The sequence below is a fragment of the Embiotoca jacksoni genome, unplaced genomic scaffold (assembly GCF_022577435.1).
Source record: "Embiotoca jacksoni isolate LCO1_2020_lvr unplaced genomic scaffold, fEmbJac1.0.p SCAF_1, whole genome shotgun sequence".
NCBI classification, from domain to species: Eukaryota; Metazoa; Chordata; class Actinopteri; family Embiotocidae; genus Embiotoca; species Embiotoca jacksoni.
The window spans coordinates 5,037,594-5,053,868 of record NW_027185229.1 but is presented as its reverse complement, the minus strand read 5'-3'; the positions used below and the strand labels follow the sequence as shown (position 1 = coordinate 5,053,868).

Genomic DNA, 16,275 nt, shown 5'->3' with positions numbered 1-16,275 from the left:
TTTCAATAGAGAAATGATTTATTATTGTTTTTATTGTGGCCAAAAAGCAACGTATACATTTTGTTTAGCGAATGTTTGAAGCCTCGTTGCCATCTTTCACTCCGCATTAATCACACTGAGGTAAAGGTCTGTGCTATTTGAAGAGTGTTTGAAGTTTCTCGGGAACTACAGCCTGTGAATACGCGTTCTTGTGCATGGTATGCATTTGCTGAAGGTACAGTGTATATATTATACATGTAAAGTTATGCAAGCATGTATAACTGAGTGGATATTTGCATCCCTTTGTGCACCTCATTAACAATGCATCCGTGCTCTCCCTGATCTAAAATCAGTAAGCCACCTGATGGGAATAGCAGAAATACCAACACAACAATGGTATATAATGTACAGTTGAACCTCGCGGGTGTTTTTCAGGCTTATTTCAGAAATAAACAACCTTAGTATTATAACGATGTTTCAGTTTCAAGAGGTAAATTCTGCAGCTGCTCTGTTGCTTGTGCCCAACCTTTTGCTGCAGACCGCCCAGGTGTGCAGGATCACGCGCAGATCGAAGCCCTCCAAGACCGGCTGTCTGAGACCCTGCAGGCCTACATCCAGCTGCACCACCCAGGAGGGCGGCTGCTCTACGCCAAGATGATCCAGAAACTGGCCGACCTGCGCAGCCTCAACGAGGAGCACTCCAAACAGTACCGCTCACTGTCCTTCCAGCCGGAGCACAGTATGCAGCTCACCCCGCTGGTGTTGGAGGTGTTTGGCAGTGAGGTCTCCTAGAAGCCACCTCCGAACCTCAAGAGGTGGAGAGGAAGCTGGAGACAGAACCCCAGAGGGTAAACACGGAGGGAGGGAGCTGAGGATGTGCTGGATAGACTAAATGGAGGTGTAGGGTATGAAGCAAGTGGAAGAGAGATAGTGATGTGTGTGTGTGTGTGTGTGTGTGTGTGTGTGTGTGTGTGTGTGTGTGTGTGTGTGTGTGTGTGTGTGTGTGTGTGTGTGTGTGTGCGCGCGCGCGTGTGTGTGTGTGTGTGCGCGTGTGCGTGTGTGTGTGTGTGTGCGTGGGCATCTGTTTATGTGTGTTTATGGCTTCATGTATGCGTCAAAAGAAGTCTATCTTGGTGTAAAGGCCAAGGTTTTATGGGGAGGAAGCAGATGTTAAGAGACACAGTAAACAAGGGAATTTCCTTTAGTACAAATGAAATAAACTATACATAGTGCTTCTGCCTTTATACAGTATTTTTGTCTGTATTTAAATCAACAAACAGCTGCTTTAAATGCCTGGACATTTACCGTGTGCTCACGTCGTGCACACGCCAACACTACAAACATACTCAGTTATTCATTTAGCCATTCAGTTAAGCTACCTCTTGGTTTTACTGGGGTTGTTTTGGATTTACATCACCTATGTGAAACAATAACTTTTACACCGAACAGTTTAGATAACAATATGGGTTATATTACAACTTACCGGTGCAAAAGCAGTGCCTGCACATTACTTTGAATCTTTTTTATTTTTTTTTGTTTCTCCAGAAATCATGTACTTTGTTTTGTTTTGAATCTGCTTAGCTCCAAGGCAGCATATTTAGATGACTGTGTACAAATCAAACTCATGCCTTTCACCTTTTCACCAAAGGTATGGTCAACTACCTTCTCAAAAAGCTTCCAGTACCTAAAAATAAGCTTGCTGCTCCATGGCTCGCTTCACTCGTGCAGCCACTCGGCAAGTTGTATGACTAGCCTCACAGCCTATGAAGGAAAAATGTCATGATAACGGTTTCTACTGCGGAGTACAGAGCATAGTTTGTAATTTAGTGACGTTTTAATAGTCCTTTAGGGTGCCTGGTTTTGAGGTGAGAATTAGCCACTAAATGTGTTAGCTACTTTTACACTGCTAACTGTCAATCGAACCAAGCCCGCATTATGGCTTGTTTACTCTCTTTTGAAATTGTTTTTCACTCTTCCTCCTCTTTTGATGAATTGTTTTATTTTCATGTAAATAGTTAATTGCTACCACATGTATCCTAAGCACTGTTATACCACCTTTTACTCAAGCCTATGTATTGATATACAGTATCTACATTATAACAGATTTTAAAGGGCTAAAATGCCAAATCTAACTGGAATAGTAAATTGAGGCCAAAGCAAGGGGCCCCTCTTGTATAGCTGCATACCATACTTGGAATTGGCATAGATATGGATATAATTGCAATAGAGGATTTTTGTTTTATATGTAACTTCACCTTTAAAACAATTCCATGAATTGTTGCTCATCAGTATACAGCGAGCTCGGTGGGCGCAGAGCTTGGGAAGCTGCTTCAGACCTCCACAGGTATCACACCCCTTTCATTTCTGACTGGGAAGGGGATTTTTAAGAATGTCCGGGGGCCTGGTTGTGGTGGTGATGGTGGTAGTGCTGCTGCGCACCTCCACACCCTGGCCCTCCTGTTTGATGATGTATGCTGCGCAGCCCTCTAGTGGCTGCATCGTGTAAATACCAGGTATATAAATAATATGTCTGCCGCTGTACATAGGGCTACTTAGATTCTGGAGGCTTTTTTTTTTTTTTTTCCAAAAAAAATATATGCAAATAGTTTTGTTTTTTTGTGTCTGATCCATTATCACCATATTCTGAAACGGTTTGCTCTTTGTTTTGACTTTGGTAAAAAATGTTTTATGGGAGGGAAGGCGTAGGAATGGCTTCAACAGGGATTGCCTGTGTATTTGATCAATATCTGTTTGGTGGTGGGTCGATGGTCATTTCCAAGGTTCATTTCCAGAAAGAGGACAAGCTAAACATACCGTGCTGCTCTCAAATATAAGCCATATACATAATCAAGCTAGAAGATACAACTATGCTACAGATACAACAAGATACTGATACCTGACAGAACGATGACTCCAGAGCCTTGGACATTCTCATTATGTAATCTACTAAACTTCTATGCTTTTTATCTCTGGCTTTTGGAACATGATCTTGTGCGTGATAGGAACTTGTCCGCTGTTCTCTCTGCTGTCAGTCATCTTTGGCTTGTGCTTCATCCGACAGCGTCCGATGGTTTTTCAACCAAACTGCCAAGAGACTTTTAAACGCTTAGGTTTACAGGCCAGTAACGTGTGGCTTGCTGCTTGTGGGATTATGGTCAAAAAGTAGATGACTTCTCTTCTATATCGAGACAACTCCCCGAAGAAATGTTAAGTCCATTTCCTGCCGAGTGCAGATGATTTAATTTGAGGCCACTTGGCTCAAAGGAAGTCATGTGCAGAGATGACACAAAGGTTTCCTTTTTGTCTCCTATTTGCTGCGTGACAGAAGACTTGTATTTGAAACGGATCCTGTGATCGGCCATTGAGTTCTCTAATGTCAGTTGTAGAGTTTCCACGATCTCAGTAGAGATGTCTGTGAGTAAGATGGTGGGAGGGAAGGGGAGCGTGTTTATTGTTGAGGTAAACGTTGCCGCACAACCGCTTTGTGAGAAGGTGCAACAGTCGTTGCTTTGATCTGTTCAACCCATATCGGTTTTTTGAACCTACTGCAGGAATTCAAATCCATTCGACGTCACTGTGGCTCTATTCCAACTCCTCGCTTTCACTGTGACTCTCGGCAAGCTGACAGTCAGTTGATGCTTCGATAATCTGCATAGCACAACTAGTTTTTGGATGTTCCCATATTCACATAATAATATAGATAAATTGGATTTTCTTCCTGGAAATCATTGGGATTATATGAATCTATATATAATTCCATGTGTCCCACAAACGTCCCCGTGATTGAACTTTAAGGGGTCGAAGCTCGAGTGTCTTTAGGCAGTACCACTCGTATGTAATGTATGTCCGTTTAATGAGGGGTATGATGTGCTTGGTTACTGAACATTGACTTTTGAAGTTTTGAAAAGTCTCCATGTTGATTTAATCTTTTTTCCTGAATGCATACTTCCGTATGTGGATATGGGTTTGATTTTTGTACTCTTTTTCTTTTTGAGATAGAGGTGCAGTGTTGATTTGTGTATGTTAAATACAGCGGGAGGTTTAGTGAAGATGGAAGTCCCATGGGGAGAGTTCCCTTCACACAAGAACAGGGTATAAGAGGAGTTGGCGCTTGGGGATTTGACAACCGAACAGGAAAACTCTTGTGAAAGCTTCATACGGCTGCTAATCCAGCAAGTAGTATTGGTCCCATTAATTTCCCTTCCCAATCCAGTTAAATCTGAATATATTGTATCACCAGAGGTTCCTGTTTGTTTGTCCCACGGTAGGCTGCTCAGAATCTGTCCTTTTTTTTTTTTTTTTTTTAACTCTGCGTTGTTGTGAAAGTACTGGAACGTGAAGACCGTACGTCAATGGAAATCCACCAGAAGTAGTATGGATCCATCTTTGTTGAGATTTCCATAAGATCGGCAAACATAACACGGTAACAATGACTGCAATATACAACTCATAGTACACGATCACCAGCAAGCTTTACAGTTATCATGTTGGCAGACATGTTTGAAGTTTTTTGTATAACTGTTGCCATTACAAATCCTGTCTGAAAAACATGATATCAGTCACAGACAACTGCAGGCCATCTCCCATGCAAAGGATTTTTATTTTTTTGTTCCTCCCTTTTAGGACAGGGATTGTAATGGAATAAACTTAATGTAGTTCTTACAAAAAGGAGTGTCCACAATGGATGTACACCATAATCTACCTAAAAAACCTACCTCTTTTAGCTCAGATTTTGCTTTAGCATTAAGCATTTGCCTCTGTTTTTACTTTTATAATATTTGTATTCATGTTGGTATTTATTGCTATCTAATGAGTCATACTTCAATGATTACCTCAGAGATATCTCACAGATTTGGGAGAGTCCAGCTAATGAAGTCATTCATAGTTTGTTTTGTTTCTGTTTTTGTACAGTTTTTTTTCTTCTCAGACTTAGCAATGCCTTTTTCTTCCTTTTCTTTTTTTTTTAACGCACAAAATACCAGGAGTGTTTTTAATATAGTGCCTGCACTCTGACCATCGGGGCTCTGGCTAGGATATAGCTGCATTTACTCCAAAAAGCAGCATCGCTCTCTGCATCTTTGTCCTTTTTGCTCTGGACTTATATCCGTGTAGCTTTCAGCAGCAGATGCAGCTGATCTCGCTGCCGTGTTGCTGATATCTGCTCTATCGTTAGAGTTGTTCAGAGCAAACTGAAGAGGAGAGCTTTTCTGAGTGAATGCAGCTGTAACAGAAGTAACAACCTGAAAGAGTTTGTGGCAGTAGGAGAAGCGAGAGGTGTGTTTGTGCTCCACTTGGTACTGTTAGCATGGTCTATGCTCTGTAGTACGTCATCCTTGCCGTCCGATTTTTATTTCTTCCCGTCATTTCCTCCATCTCCTCTTCGTCTCTCCTTCTGTCGTAAAGTCTGTTCCCGCACCTTCATCATTCCCTGCCAGTGTTTGGTCAAACGAGGGGAATTAGGAGGGGTGAAATCCTCAGTATCCATGCAATGCTGCTTTTATCTGGAGCATCACCAAGTTGTGCGTGATAGACACCACGTAATGCGGGCATCGTCCAAAGTTTGCCCCCTCTCCCCACACCCCACGGCCCCTCGAACTGCACGACCGGCCTCATTGGAAGATCGTGTCGGTGCAACTTAGTGGTGCTCATTGGGGAAAACTATTCCATTCAGATCCTGGTATCATATTAACGGAGCAACTACTCACTTTGGTGAATTCAAACCAAGTTTTTTTTTTTTTTTTTTTTTTTTTTGTATTCATGTCAAACTGCTTCAGGTAAACACTGAATGAAATTAGAGAGTTTTTATTGATCAGTGAATACTGAGGAACAACGTCGCCGTGGTCACATCTACCCAGAGCTGTGTGCCATATCATGACCCTTTTTATGCAGGGGAGGGTGTTAACGTAGCTCGCTTCAAATGCTCTCCGGCTGAATTTGCGCGGGGAGGTTGAGATTGGCTTCTTACGTAGTACTCTGTCGGCCACGTGTTTTGATCTTTTATAAAGAATACATTTGACTTTGGCATTGAATTCTTAACCCTGCATTGTGAACCCAAATCATGCCACATTCAATTTAAAATGCCTGAACCAACAAAAAGCACTTAATATAATGTTTGTAACACATGTATAGTGATCAAGCTACTAGCCATAAACTGCCTGTGTAGGTCAGCATGATGTGGCTCCAATTATTAAGTCACTTAAATTCTAATGTAATTGCAATTTATCTTTTGTCTCCTTTTTTTTTCTTTTTTTTTTCAAAGATCTTCTTTTTTCTATTATAAATTGGTGTTTTATGTAATGTTATTTTTGTCGGATGTTTTGCAAATCAAAAATAAACAGTTGTACATAGCAGTGGTCTTCCGTCTGATTTGTTTTCACATATGAGCAGTTTATTCTTAAATAAAATGTCAGCATATCTCGGTAAAATAAAAAGATTGCTCCTTTTTGTTGCTCAGTTGCTATTCAAAAATATTTGTAGAGAACTATATTATTATTAGAAAAATGTATTTGCAAAGTCTACACAGAAACCTTTCCACTTGTATCCACAATGGTAATCGGAAAGATTCATTATGAGGTGCCACAGCCTACCGACACTTTTGTGTTTTGGTATTCACGGTCCAATGACATGTAAATAATTTTGCCTCCTGTCTGTGCCGTCATGGAGGAGTTTAATATGTTGAATGTGTACGCTGCTGCTTTGTTCATCACAATATTGGTAGAGTTTGATATTCTGTTCTCACATTATAGTTTGCATCAAATTTACTTTGTTACATTCTTCTCTTTGTCCTCAAGTCTTCCTTCAGTCTTCTCTTTCCTTGATGTGACATTTCTGGCCACCAGAGGGCACTGTCTCTCACGCTGTATACCTGCACACTTTGTTTGACCTAATGACCTCTCTGATTTCACACTGATGTCAGCCTGTAACAGTTAAGATCATTTAGGCCGTACTGGACAACAACTGTGGCGGGCTTGGTGGAGGCGCACCAGCGCAGATTAACACACTCGGCAGACATTCATCAAAATATATCTGACACATGTACAATATGTCGGAAGAGATTTGAGCGCACCTCGAGCTCATATCTCGCCGGGCGGGACGTGTACACAGGGAGATTGCGCGAGTGCTGATGTGCAGGAGGAACAAATAAAAGGTTATCAGAGAAATCCAGTCATTGCGCGACAGTTAATTGTCAGCCCTGGTACGAAGCTGAGGCCCTTCTTTTGCCTGCTGATAAGGTTGCGCTCGTGCGGTCTGCTGAGCCGTTGCATCTGCACGCAAGGTTAGATGGAGGAAAGAGAGGTTCTGGTTGCAGCAACATCCCGTAGGTTAGGCCTTTGTGGCTGTGCTGTTTAACGGAGCAGCAAGAAAATGCACATCCTGTACTTTTCCACAGCCACGTGAGCATTACTTATACGTTTGTGCATTCTTTACTTGCCTAAAAGTAAGATATTGACAATTTCAGGACGTCCACACGATTACCAGGCCAAACTAGATTTATGTTTTTCCTCATTTCCTATCACTGATTTGCGCTTTTTATGAATCACTGTCTTCAGATTTTGGATAAAATTCTAAACACATCACTTTACTTCCATTTTCTTCCACAAATCCATACATTTTTCATAGTATTAACGGTAAAAATGTTAAGGTGTCATGTGAAAGTAGTCGTAAAGCCACAGAGAAATATCATCTAACACCAGAGCTTTACTGCTTCCCTGTTTGGTTCGGTCTCACCGCTCTCATCAGCATGGTTTTAGGTCACTTTTCAGGACACTTGTTTTGTTTTGTGTGTATATAGTCTGTGTGTGTGTATTTATTGATTGCTCTTATTTTTTTTTCTTCTAAAATAATCATTTGTTTTATCTATCTTATTTCTTATATCTTATATGTATTTGTAAAATTTGTTCATATTGTGTGCACCTTTTGTTTTTCTATGCTGCTGTGACGACCGAATTTCCCCACTGTGGGATTAGTAAAGTTTAAATCTAATCTAATCCAGCTAAAAAGATCCTAAAACCCCCGGCGTACCCCACCAGCTCAGCACGAAACAATACACAGGAACAGTTAGCGCTGAGCTGGAGGACACAGAAGAAGATGTAGAAAAAGATGCAGAAAGCCTGCCTACAAAGATCTAATAAGACAGGGAATATTGGATTTATATTCACCAGGAGGGAAGAAACACATCTCCATAGTGAATGAAAATGTTGCTCTTTGTCTGCCAGATGTGTCAATAATCAACTGCTCGCTAACACTGTTTCCATAACAACTGTATGAGGTGAGAATATGTCGGCAGTTTATTTTATTTTCTCCAAAGTATCCCCCCCCCCCAAAAAAAGTTTGTTCAATAAATACTTTACTTGTTTTCAAATGTCAGGGTGCTAAATTTTTTTTTTTTTTTTTCAGTTTTTTTGTAAAGTTACATCATACATAATGTGACAAAGATGGGATTAGAAATAGTTTCTGAAGATTTCACTTCTGGCTGTTTGTGACTGAGGTCGCACCAGGACAGTTTCTTGGAATGGCACGACGTGACTTTGTTCGGTTTTTGGGTGAGGCAGACACTAGTCGGGGGGTACCAGATAAAGATGTAGACACACAGTCCTGAGTGGCGTCAGTGGACAAGCACAATAAGGTGGTCCTCAAGGCATTTATTTCTGTCTTTGGGGGTATTAATACAGACGGGTGGTGCCCTGATGAGGGGCTGATACTGCAGCACATGTGCACACAGATAGTGCTGGTGTTGTATTTTCGCGGCCCAGCTTGGGGTTAGGACTATTCAGTTGCCACATAGCCGCCTGCAGGGGGATGTCAGTTGTGACTTTCCAGTAATAACAAGGGCGTGTTGTTTTCTGTGTGCATATCTCGTGTGTGTGTGTGTGTGTGTGTGTGTGTGTGTGTGTGTGTGTGTGTGTGTGTGTGTGTGTGTGTGTGTGTGTGTGAGACAGAGAGAGACAGAGAGTTTCATTTCAAACCAAACAAACAGTCACGATGAGAGGATGAAGCAGAGAAAACGATGCAGTCACATCATTAATGTGAAACTCGCACCGCACTGACTCTGCCTGCGTGTGACCCTAAAAAAGAGAAGACTTCTTTTTTCTTTTCTTTTTTTCTCCTCTTTTCTACTGAGTCTGTGCCCACTTATCTAGACTGGATGTGGGATGCCCTTTATGCAAGTCATCCAAATATCATTAGGGCTAAACCCACCATGTGGTTTAGTTCCAGAATGTGAGGAACGCATGTACGGGCCGTGAATTGTTCCTCTTCTCTCAGGCCCTCCATGGGGCAAAATAACTTTCCCCACTCTCACAGAGCTGTAGGTGGAGGCGCACAGAAAATACAGAACATCAATAAATCTGCACACACTCAGGGATGTATGAGACTTAAGTTGCTCCTTCACTCTTCACAGTAGCAAGAGTTTAGTCAGTGTGAATAAGGTTATCATTATAAAGCTGGGTGATCGCAATATACAAATTCGTACGGAGTCGAAGAAAAAAAAAAACATCACATTAAATAATATGTTCTTCTGAAAGTGTTTCTTTTTCTGACTCTCTGCCCCCTCTGTGCTGGACATTGTTCCACGGAGGAAAGAAAAACACCTTGCCTTTTTCTTTCTTTTTTTTTTTTTTTGTCATTCTTGTGCCTTCCTTAATTTCCAGGCAAAAGGAAGAGGCAGTGTGTGAGTGTGTATAGGGAAGTGTACTCATTGGAAAATAATGGCTGCAAAGTCGCATTAATGGCAAAACATTTCCTCCATGTGTTCCCGTGCCCTATATTTATACTCTCAGCACGCACACACACACATCGCATACCACTGTGTTTATTCACTTTTTAGCCCCTTGAGTCATGTGGTTTCTATAATGGCCTTGATTTTATTATACATACAGTTTGGGTGGAAAGTTGGAAGAGGTGCTGATTCATTTCTAAGCTGTGGTCAATAAAGACATTTAACTTAAATTGTGGCTTCCATTCTGTTCAGGTATTTATAGGCAAAATTACTTATAAAATGTGCCCAAATCAAACTTCATCCAAACACACACTTTTCACTCATGTATTGTTTATTATTGCCTTCTGATTGATACTTTTTTTTTTTTTTTTTTTTTTTTATCATTTATTTACTTGTCTTCTGCTGCAACAAATTGTAATTTTGTTTAATTTGATTTGAAGCTATATATGTTATATAATCATAATAGTTTGTCTGCTGTTTTTCACACTACAAGAAGCCCAACAACCAGCACAACTTCAGCTGAAAGACGAGACTTTATTGATTAAGATATTTTGCTCTCTGGGTGAAAGTGTCATTTAAAAAAAAACAACGTTTTGGTTGTGTTTTTCAGACTGTAAAGCTGCATACAAATGAAAGGTCACTGGTTTCATTCTCCAGAAGTGCTGGGGAAATCTGACAGTGAAAATGAACAAACATCTACCAGTGTGTCACTGACAGACATTTAAAACCTCTTTACAACACAGTCAGACAGGTTGTAACAACCGACGTCCAGGCTGTAATTGCAGGCATATCCTTGAAGAAAAAAATCCTCCATGCACTGCAGCACTGCAGAGATTTTCTGGAGAAATAATGATTGGAAAAAGGATCTATCGTAATCAGAGCGACATCAGCAGCCTGATTAAAATGTCGGCGTTTAGGTAAACTCCTACATGAGTGAAAAACAAACTCTTTGGCTTGTAGTGACACATTGAGAGGTTTCAGTTCAGTTTTCTCACGACGGGCACAGGTATGGAAAATGGAGATGAGAATCGCCTTATTTTTTGACGGTTTTCTCAGCATTGCCTTCTGCTGTGTTGTTTACTGTCACTTCATGTAAGCTGACAAATACCTTAGAAACAAAATGAGTCGTTGCTCGTTCAAAGAACCAGAACACGTCTAACACCTGTTTGATGTTTACTAAAAGAGTGAAAGTTTTCAGTGTTGAATTATGAAACTGAATTTTTTTTTTTTAAATTGAAGTCTATAAGAATCTTTTTGTGGTTTGATTCGATTGGCACAGTTTATACCACAGATGCACCACATACTTTACACCAATTTTAGTGTACGGTGGTGTTTCCAGCTTGTGTCTTGTCTTGCTGCAAATACAAGACTGCACAGACATAAACCTGAATGTACCGACCAGAAGTGATTACTCAGTTTACTTTGGTTTATAACTGTCTACATTTTCTGATTTGAATTGTTGGCTTTTCAATCAGATTGAGTCAGATCCATCAGACGCTCCTCCACAACTCGGCCAAATATGGTCACTTCTGGCTCCAAACCGCTCCGAACTAGCAAAACGGCGATGGCCAAAAAGTCAAAGTGAAGGCTTCATACTGTTGGTTGCCGTTCGGGCTCCACAGATGTTAGACCGTCGACCACTTTGGTCCAGTTTCTGTTGAGACAAATATACTGGAAGGTTTAGGTCAAAATTTTGCACATACGCTCATGTTCCCCTCAAGCTTAACTGAGGGGAACAAACACGGATCTCTATAACGCTGACGTCAGGTGTCAACTGAGTGATTATCTTGTTCACAACTGGAGAGGTTCCAGAGGGTTTAAAAACAAAATAATCCATCTGTTAATGGGGCAAAATACAAACACTGAAAGCCTGCATCAAATGGCACCTGTCTAGATATGTACAACTGCAACATCCCAAAGTTTTAACATTGGTGGAGAGAGGTAGTCACCTGACTACATGTGCCCGTGATGTGTGTGTCTATATGTGATGTTAAATGTCATCTTGTGGTGCTCCAGCTGAATGTTTCTGTGGTTTCCTGAACATTTAACATCTCGGGCTTGGCTGAGATCACACAGACATATAGAGCACAGAAAACATTGCCGTAAAATCAGCCGCATGTCAGATAAGCAGGTCTGTCGATAAACCAGAATACAAGTTTCATATCAAAGTGTGTGAGTAGACGCACGGGAGCTTCTGTGCTCGTGGTTTTGTTTGCAGTGGTCGTGCAAACATAACATTTGAATGCATTCATTGGCTGGCTGTGTATCATAATGAATGCATGTATAATGTGATGTTAATGTGCAGGAGACTCAACATTATAATGTGTTTGTGTGTGTGGGTTCTCTGGTTTTAAGCAGTGGGTTTACGGCTCTGCAGCGGGGCAATTTCCTAGTAAAACCTACAGTCAGGGGGACACCTGTCGCACTGATGGGCCCTGTGGTCCTCCTGCCCCACATACAGAAACACAGTGACACAGAAATGCATCGAACACAGCAGAGGGTGGAACATTTTGCAGTAAAAATTCAGTATTGTAGAAACAAATCAGACTGAGTCATTTTTTACAGAGAAAAGGCGATATAGAGGGCATGAGTCAATGCAAACAAAATGCTGAGAAAGTTACAGAATATATGTCCGTTAAAAAAGTCCTGCAGCATGTAATGATTTGATACTTAGTTCATTTTACACGTGCATTTTGGCACTGTCCTCCAAAGATGGTGGATTCTCATTGGAAGTGACCCTGAAGCACTCAATTTAAACATCCGTGCGTGTGTGTTTGCGTGTGCGTGTGTGTATTTGTCCCCTACCGTCTCTGGGTGTTTGTGTGTTTTTATGCTTCTCAGATGGACATTTTACCTGCAAATTAGCAAACCTTCCATTACTGGTTATTTTGTCAATCTGCAAGCAGCAAAAACAATATAGACATTTTATCATCCAATGGACTTGTTAGCAAACAGTTGCCAATTTACCCATTGAAAGACTGTATTTACTCTTCTTTCAGCTTTAGTCTCATTTACTTGTGAGGTAAATATGTTCCTCTTTAGCCTCAAACAAACAATGTGTCAAAAAATGCTAAAATGTTGTCGAGCTTGTTACTATGAATGATCTGTTTTCCATACGCTTACATTTGATCTATTGATAATTAAAGGTTCAGTGTGGAGGATTTGGGGGGATCTCTCAGCAAAAATAGAATACAATACTCGTAATTAGGTTTTCTTTAGTGTATAATCAGCTTAAATTAAGAAAAGTTGTAATTTCGTTACCTTTTAATGAGCCCATCATAACAGGGGTCTTCTCGTGCACCGCCATGGTTCCACAGTAGCCTAGAAGGGACAAACCAAACACTGACTCTAAAATGCACTCTTGGAAGTAGATTACAAACCAAAAGGTGTTCATTTGGTTGTAATCTGCAACCTCATCGCTGGATGCCGTTAAATCCTACATACTGCTAAAAACTTTGAAGAAGAATTACTAGTTATTATTAATTTTTGTAGTGAATGAATTAAGGAATTTATTCTTATCTCTGGTCAACTCCCATTGTAATACTCTCAGAAAGTACTCTTTTATACTTGACATTGAACATGTGTATATGTAAAACCACTATATGAGACATAAAAGGGATTTATAAAAAAATAACCATTGCTGAAACCATTGTATGCATGAGTTTTGTATATCTGCACAAAGCTCTGTCATAATATTGTAAAATTGTTGTCAATTTCTTCAGTTGTTTTTATGTTAAAAGTGTACTATGTGTGTCATTTTACTGACATTCTACCAGAAAACACAGTTGCAGTGAGAATGTGTTCAACAACACAAGTATTAAGTTGCAAGACATAAAAGAGACAGTACAGGTGGCCAGTGTGTATTTGCTTGTGTATGTGTGTGTACTGTGGTGCTGGTCGGTGGGGAGCTGCATTTCCGCCGGCACACAGGTGCATTGTGACATGTAGCCTCTGCACAACCTTGATCTCATACACACAAACACACACACACACACACACACACACACACACACACACACACACACACACACACACACACACACACAGCAGATGCTGCAATAGGTGTCATGTACATTCAGGGCGACGGTGGTATTTTCAGTAGAGATACGAGGAAGAGGAGGAGGGGATTTCACAAGAAGCGAAGCCTCAGAGGTTTAAAAAAAAACCAAAAAAAAAACCTCTCTAAACAAAGTGTGCACATGTGATCCAGGTGTGCGTTGACAGTAAGTGTCACGTTTCCTGGAGAAACATAAAGAGAAGAAATAAACAGTGTTTGACTGATCTCTAAAATTGTCTAAAATACTTGCATGTTTGTCCGAGTTGTTGAATGTTTGTATCAACACTGGTAAAGTGTTGTTCGCTGCCCTGGTCCTCGAGCTCATGATGTTTCAGGCTTTGCCGTGCTGTATTTATTTATTTTATTTTTTTTTACACATCTATTTTCTCTTCTTTCTCTGTGTGTATGCTGAACAAAAATGTAGCTCGTCCTTCGAAAAATGGGAGTGCCTCAATAAACCACATGCAGATGCTTTCTAACATAAAAACACAGACAGTGACAACGACACGAAACATAAAGTACAGATGTACAGTATCTCAACCACAGGTCCTTCCAAAACAAAAAATTGCTAAAAACCTCATAAAATGGGGGCATTTATAGGAATAAGTACAATTGAACAGACCAACGTGAAGTTGCAGTCCAGAGACAAAATTAAATAGCCGGTACTCTCTTAGTCAGGGTGATTTCATGTTTTTTCCACTACCTCCCACCTCCTCCCACACACGCACACGCGCACGCACACGCGCGCGCGCACGCACACACACACACACACACACACACACACACACACACACACACACACACACACACACACACACAAACACAAGGGATCTGCAGTTTGTTGGTGCTTGTTCATTCAGCCTCTCTGAGCCGTTGAAGTTCCCAAGGCTGTTTCATTACAGAGAGTCCACTTAATGGGACGCCCATCGACCCAACTGCAAATCGGTTCTGCAACAGCTGAGCAAAACATCTGCTGGGCTTCCAGTCCCCAGCCAGGACATTCTGGAGTTGATTTAGACCAACGTTTGACATAAACCGATAAATCTGTTGATTCCACTCCCAGAAAAGTCCACTCTCTCCACATACTGTTACTCTCAGACAGAGTCCCCCCACCCCCCACGCCCCTCTCCACTCCTTTTTATACATCATCTCTTCTGCGGCTGTACCTCGCCCCTCTTCTATGAATCAACTCCCCCCCTCTCCTTCTATACAGCTGTTCCTTTGCCTCATGTTGCACATACTTTCATTCTTTAGGGCTCTGGCTGTCAGGGACCCATTACACTCCTTCCTGCTGTGTGTGTGTGAAAGAGAAAGAGGCAATGTAACAATTTGAGCGGACTCTCAGAGCCTGAAAGACAGAGTACAGCTGCATGCAGCCGTGGCCCCTCACACACACACACACACACACACACACACACACACACACACACACACACACACACACACACACACACACACACACACACACACACAACAGACACACACACTCTCCCAGCTGTTTGTCTCCTACCAATTACTGTGGTCCCTGCTTGTCAGGTCCCCTCCAGTCCCCCCACCCCCCCTCTGGTTCCCATAAGCACCTTCCTACTCCTGCTATTTTTAGCTTTAGAGGCAGGGGCCCCTTCACGGGCTAATCAAGGCATCCATCATGCAACCACTGCCTTCATATTTTCAGTGCTTGACCACCTCCCCCTCCTTTGTCTCCCATTCTTCAAACTTCCCCTCACTGTCCTCCCCGTCTTTTAGGCACAAGCTCAGGTAATATACTTGGGAATGTTAAACAAAGGAAAAGTGCAACACAAAAACAGGCACTGACCCGACAAACAACAAAGCAATTAGCCAGTGTTTGGTCTGGCCAGGACAACCGTGACCTTTCAGGAAACTCCCCCTTCCTGTGAGAGACAGGGTCGGCTCTGAGGCTCGCCACTCAGGCTGGTTGAAAGCCGAGAAGCACAACAGCCAGCATTCTTGGAAGTATGTGAGCGAGCGTTTGACACAGTTGGTGGATGTATTTCTTCAAGAGGTCATCACGACCCATTAGATGTCAACCTTTGAGGTCTAGACAGCTACAGTGTTTGTTGTTTTTGGTTTTGAACCTTCAAACAAACCAAGTATTGAAAAGTGTTGAGTAAAGCTGTCATTATTAATCGTGTTTAGAGGAGCAGTCTGCTTGTATTCTTTATTTTTCTCAAACAAATCCAATGAAGGATCAAAAGAGCCTTTTTGTGAAGCTGATACTATATCCTCTTGGCCGCAGACCCCCATTATTGCTCAAAAACAATTCAAAACACTGTCTGATGTTCCCACATTGAGCTATGATGAACATGAGCACTGTAGTTGTTTTTGCTGCTGTGAATAATCACAAGACAACCTAGTATCAAACCACCAGCATGTAATACACCTGGTCACCACCAGAGTTGAGAGGAGGTTTATTGGACCAGACACAGGACTGTCACCCGGAGGATTGGAGGGCAATTATTCACATAACATTACACAATAACTTATGTGATGTAAGTAATGT

The 16,275-nt window shown here is 41.5% G+C and overlaps 1 protein-coding gene across 2 annotated transcripts in view; it reads left to right on the top strand.

Moving 5' to 3' along the window:
* LOC138203139 (vitamin D3 receptor B) overlaps positions 1 to 6,327 on the top strand; it is a 28,236-nt gene extending 21,909 nt beyond the window's left edge. For both annotated transcript variants that reach the window (XM_069157793.1, XM_069157782.1), the window contains one exon: positions 518 to 6,327. In XM_069157793.1, coding sequence (XP_069013894.1) covers positions 518 to 771 — 254 coding nt within the window. In that variant the 3' untranslated portion in view covers positions 772 to 6,327. The remainder of the gene's footprint in view (positions 1 to 517) is intronic.
* The last annotated feature ends 9,948 nt before the right edge of the window (positions 6,328 to 16,275 follow it).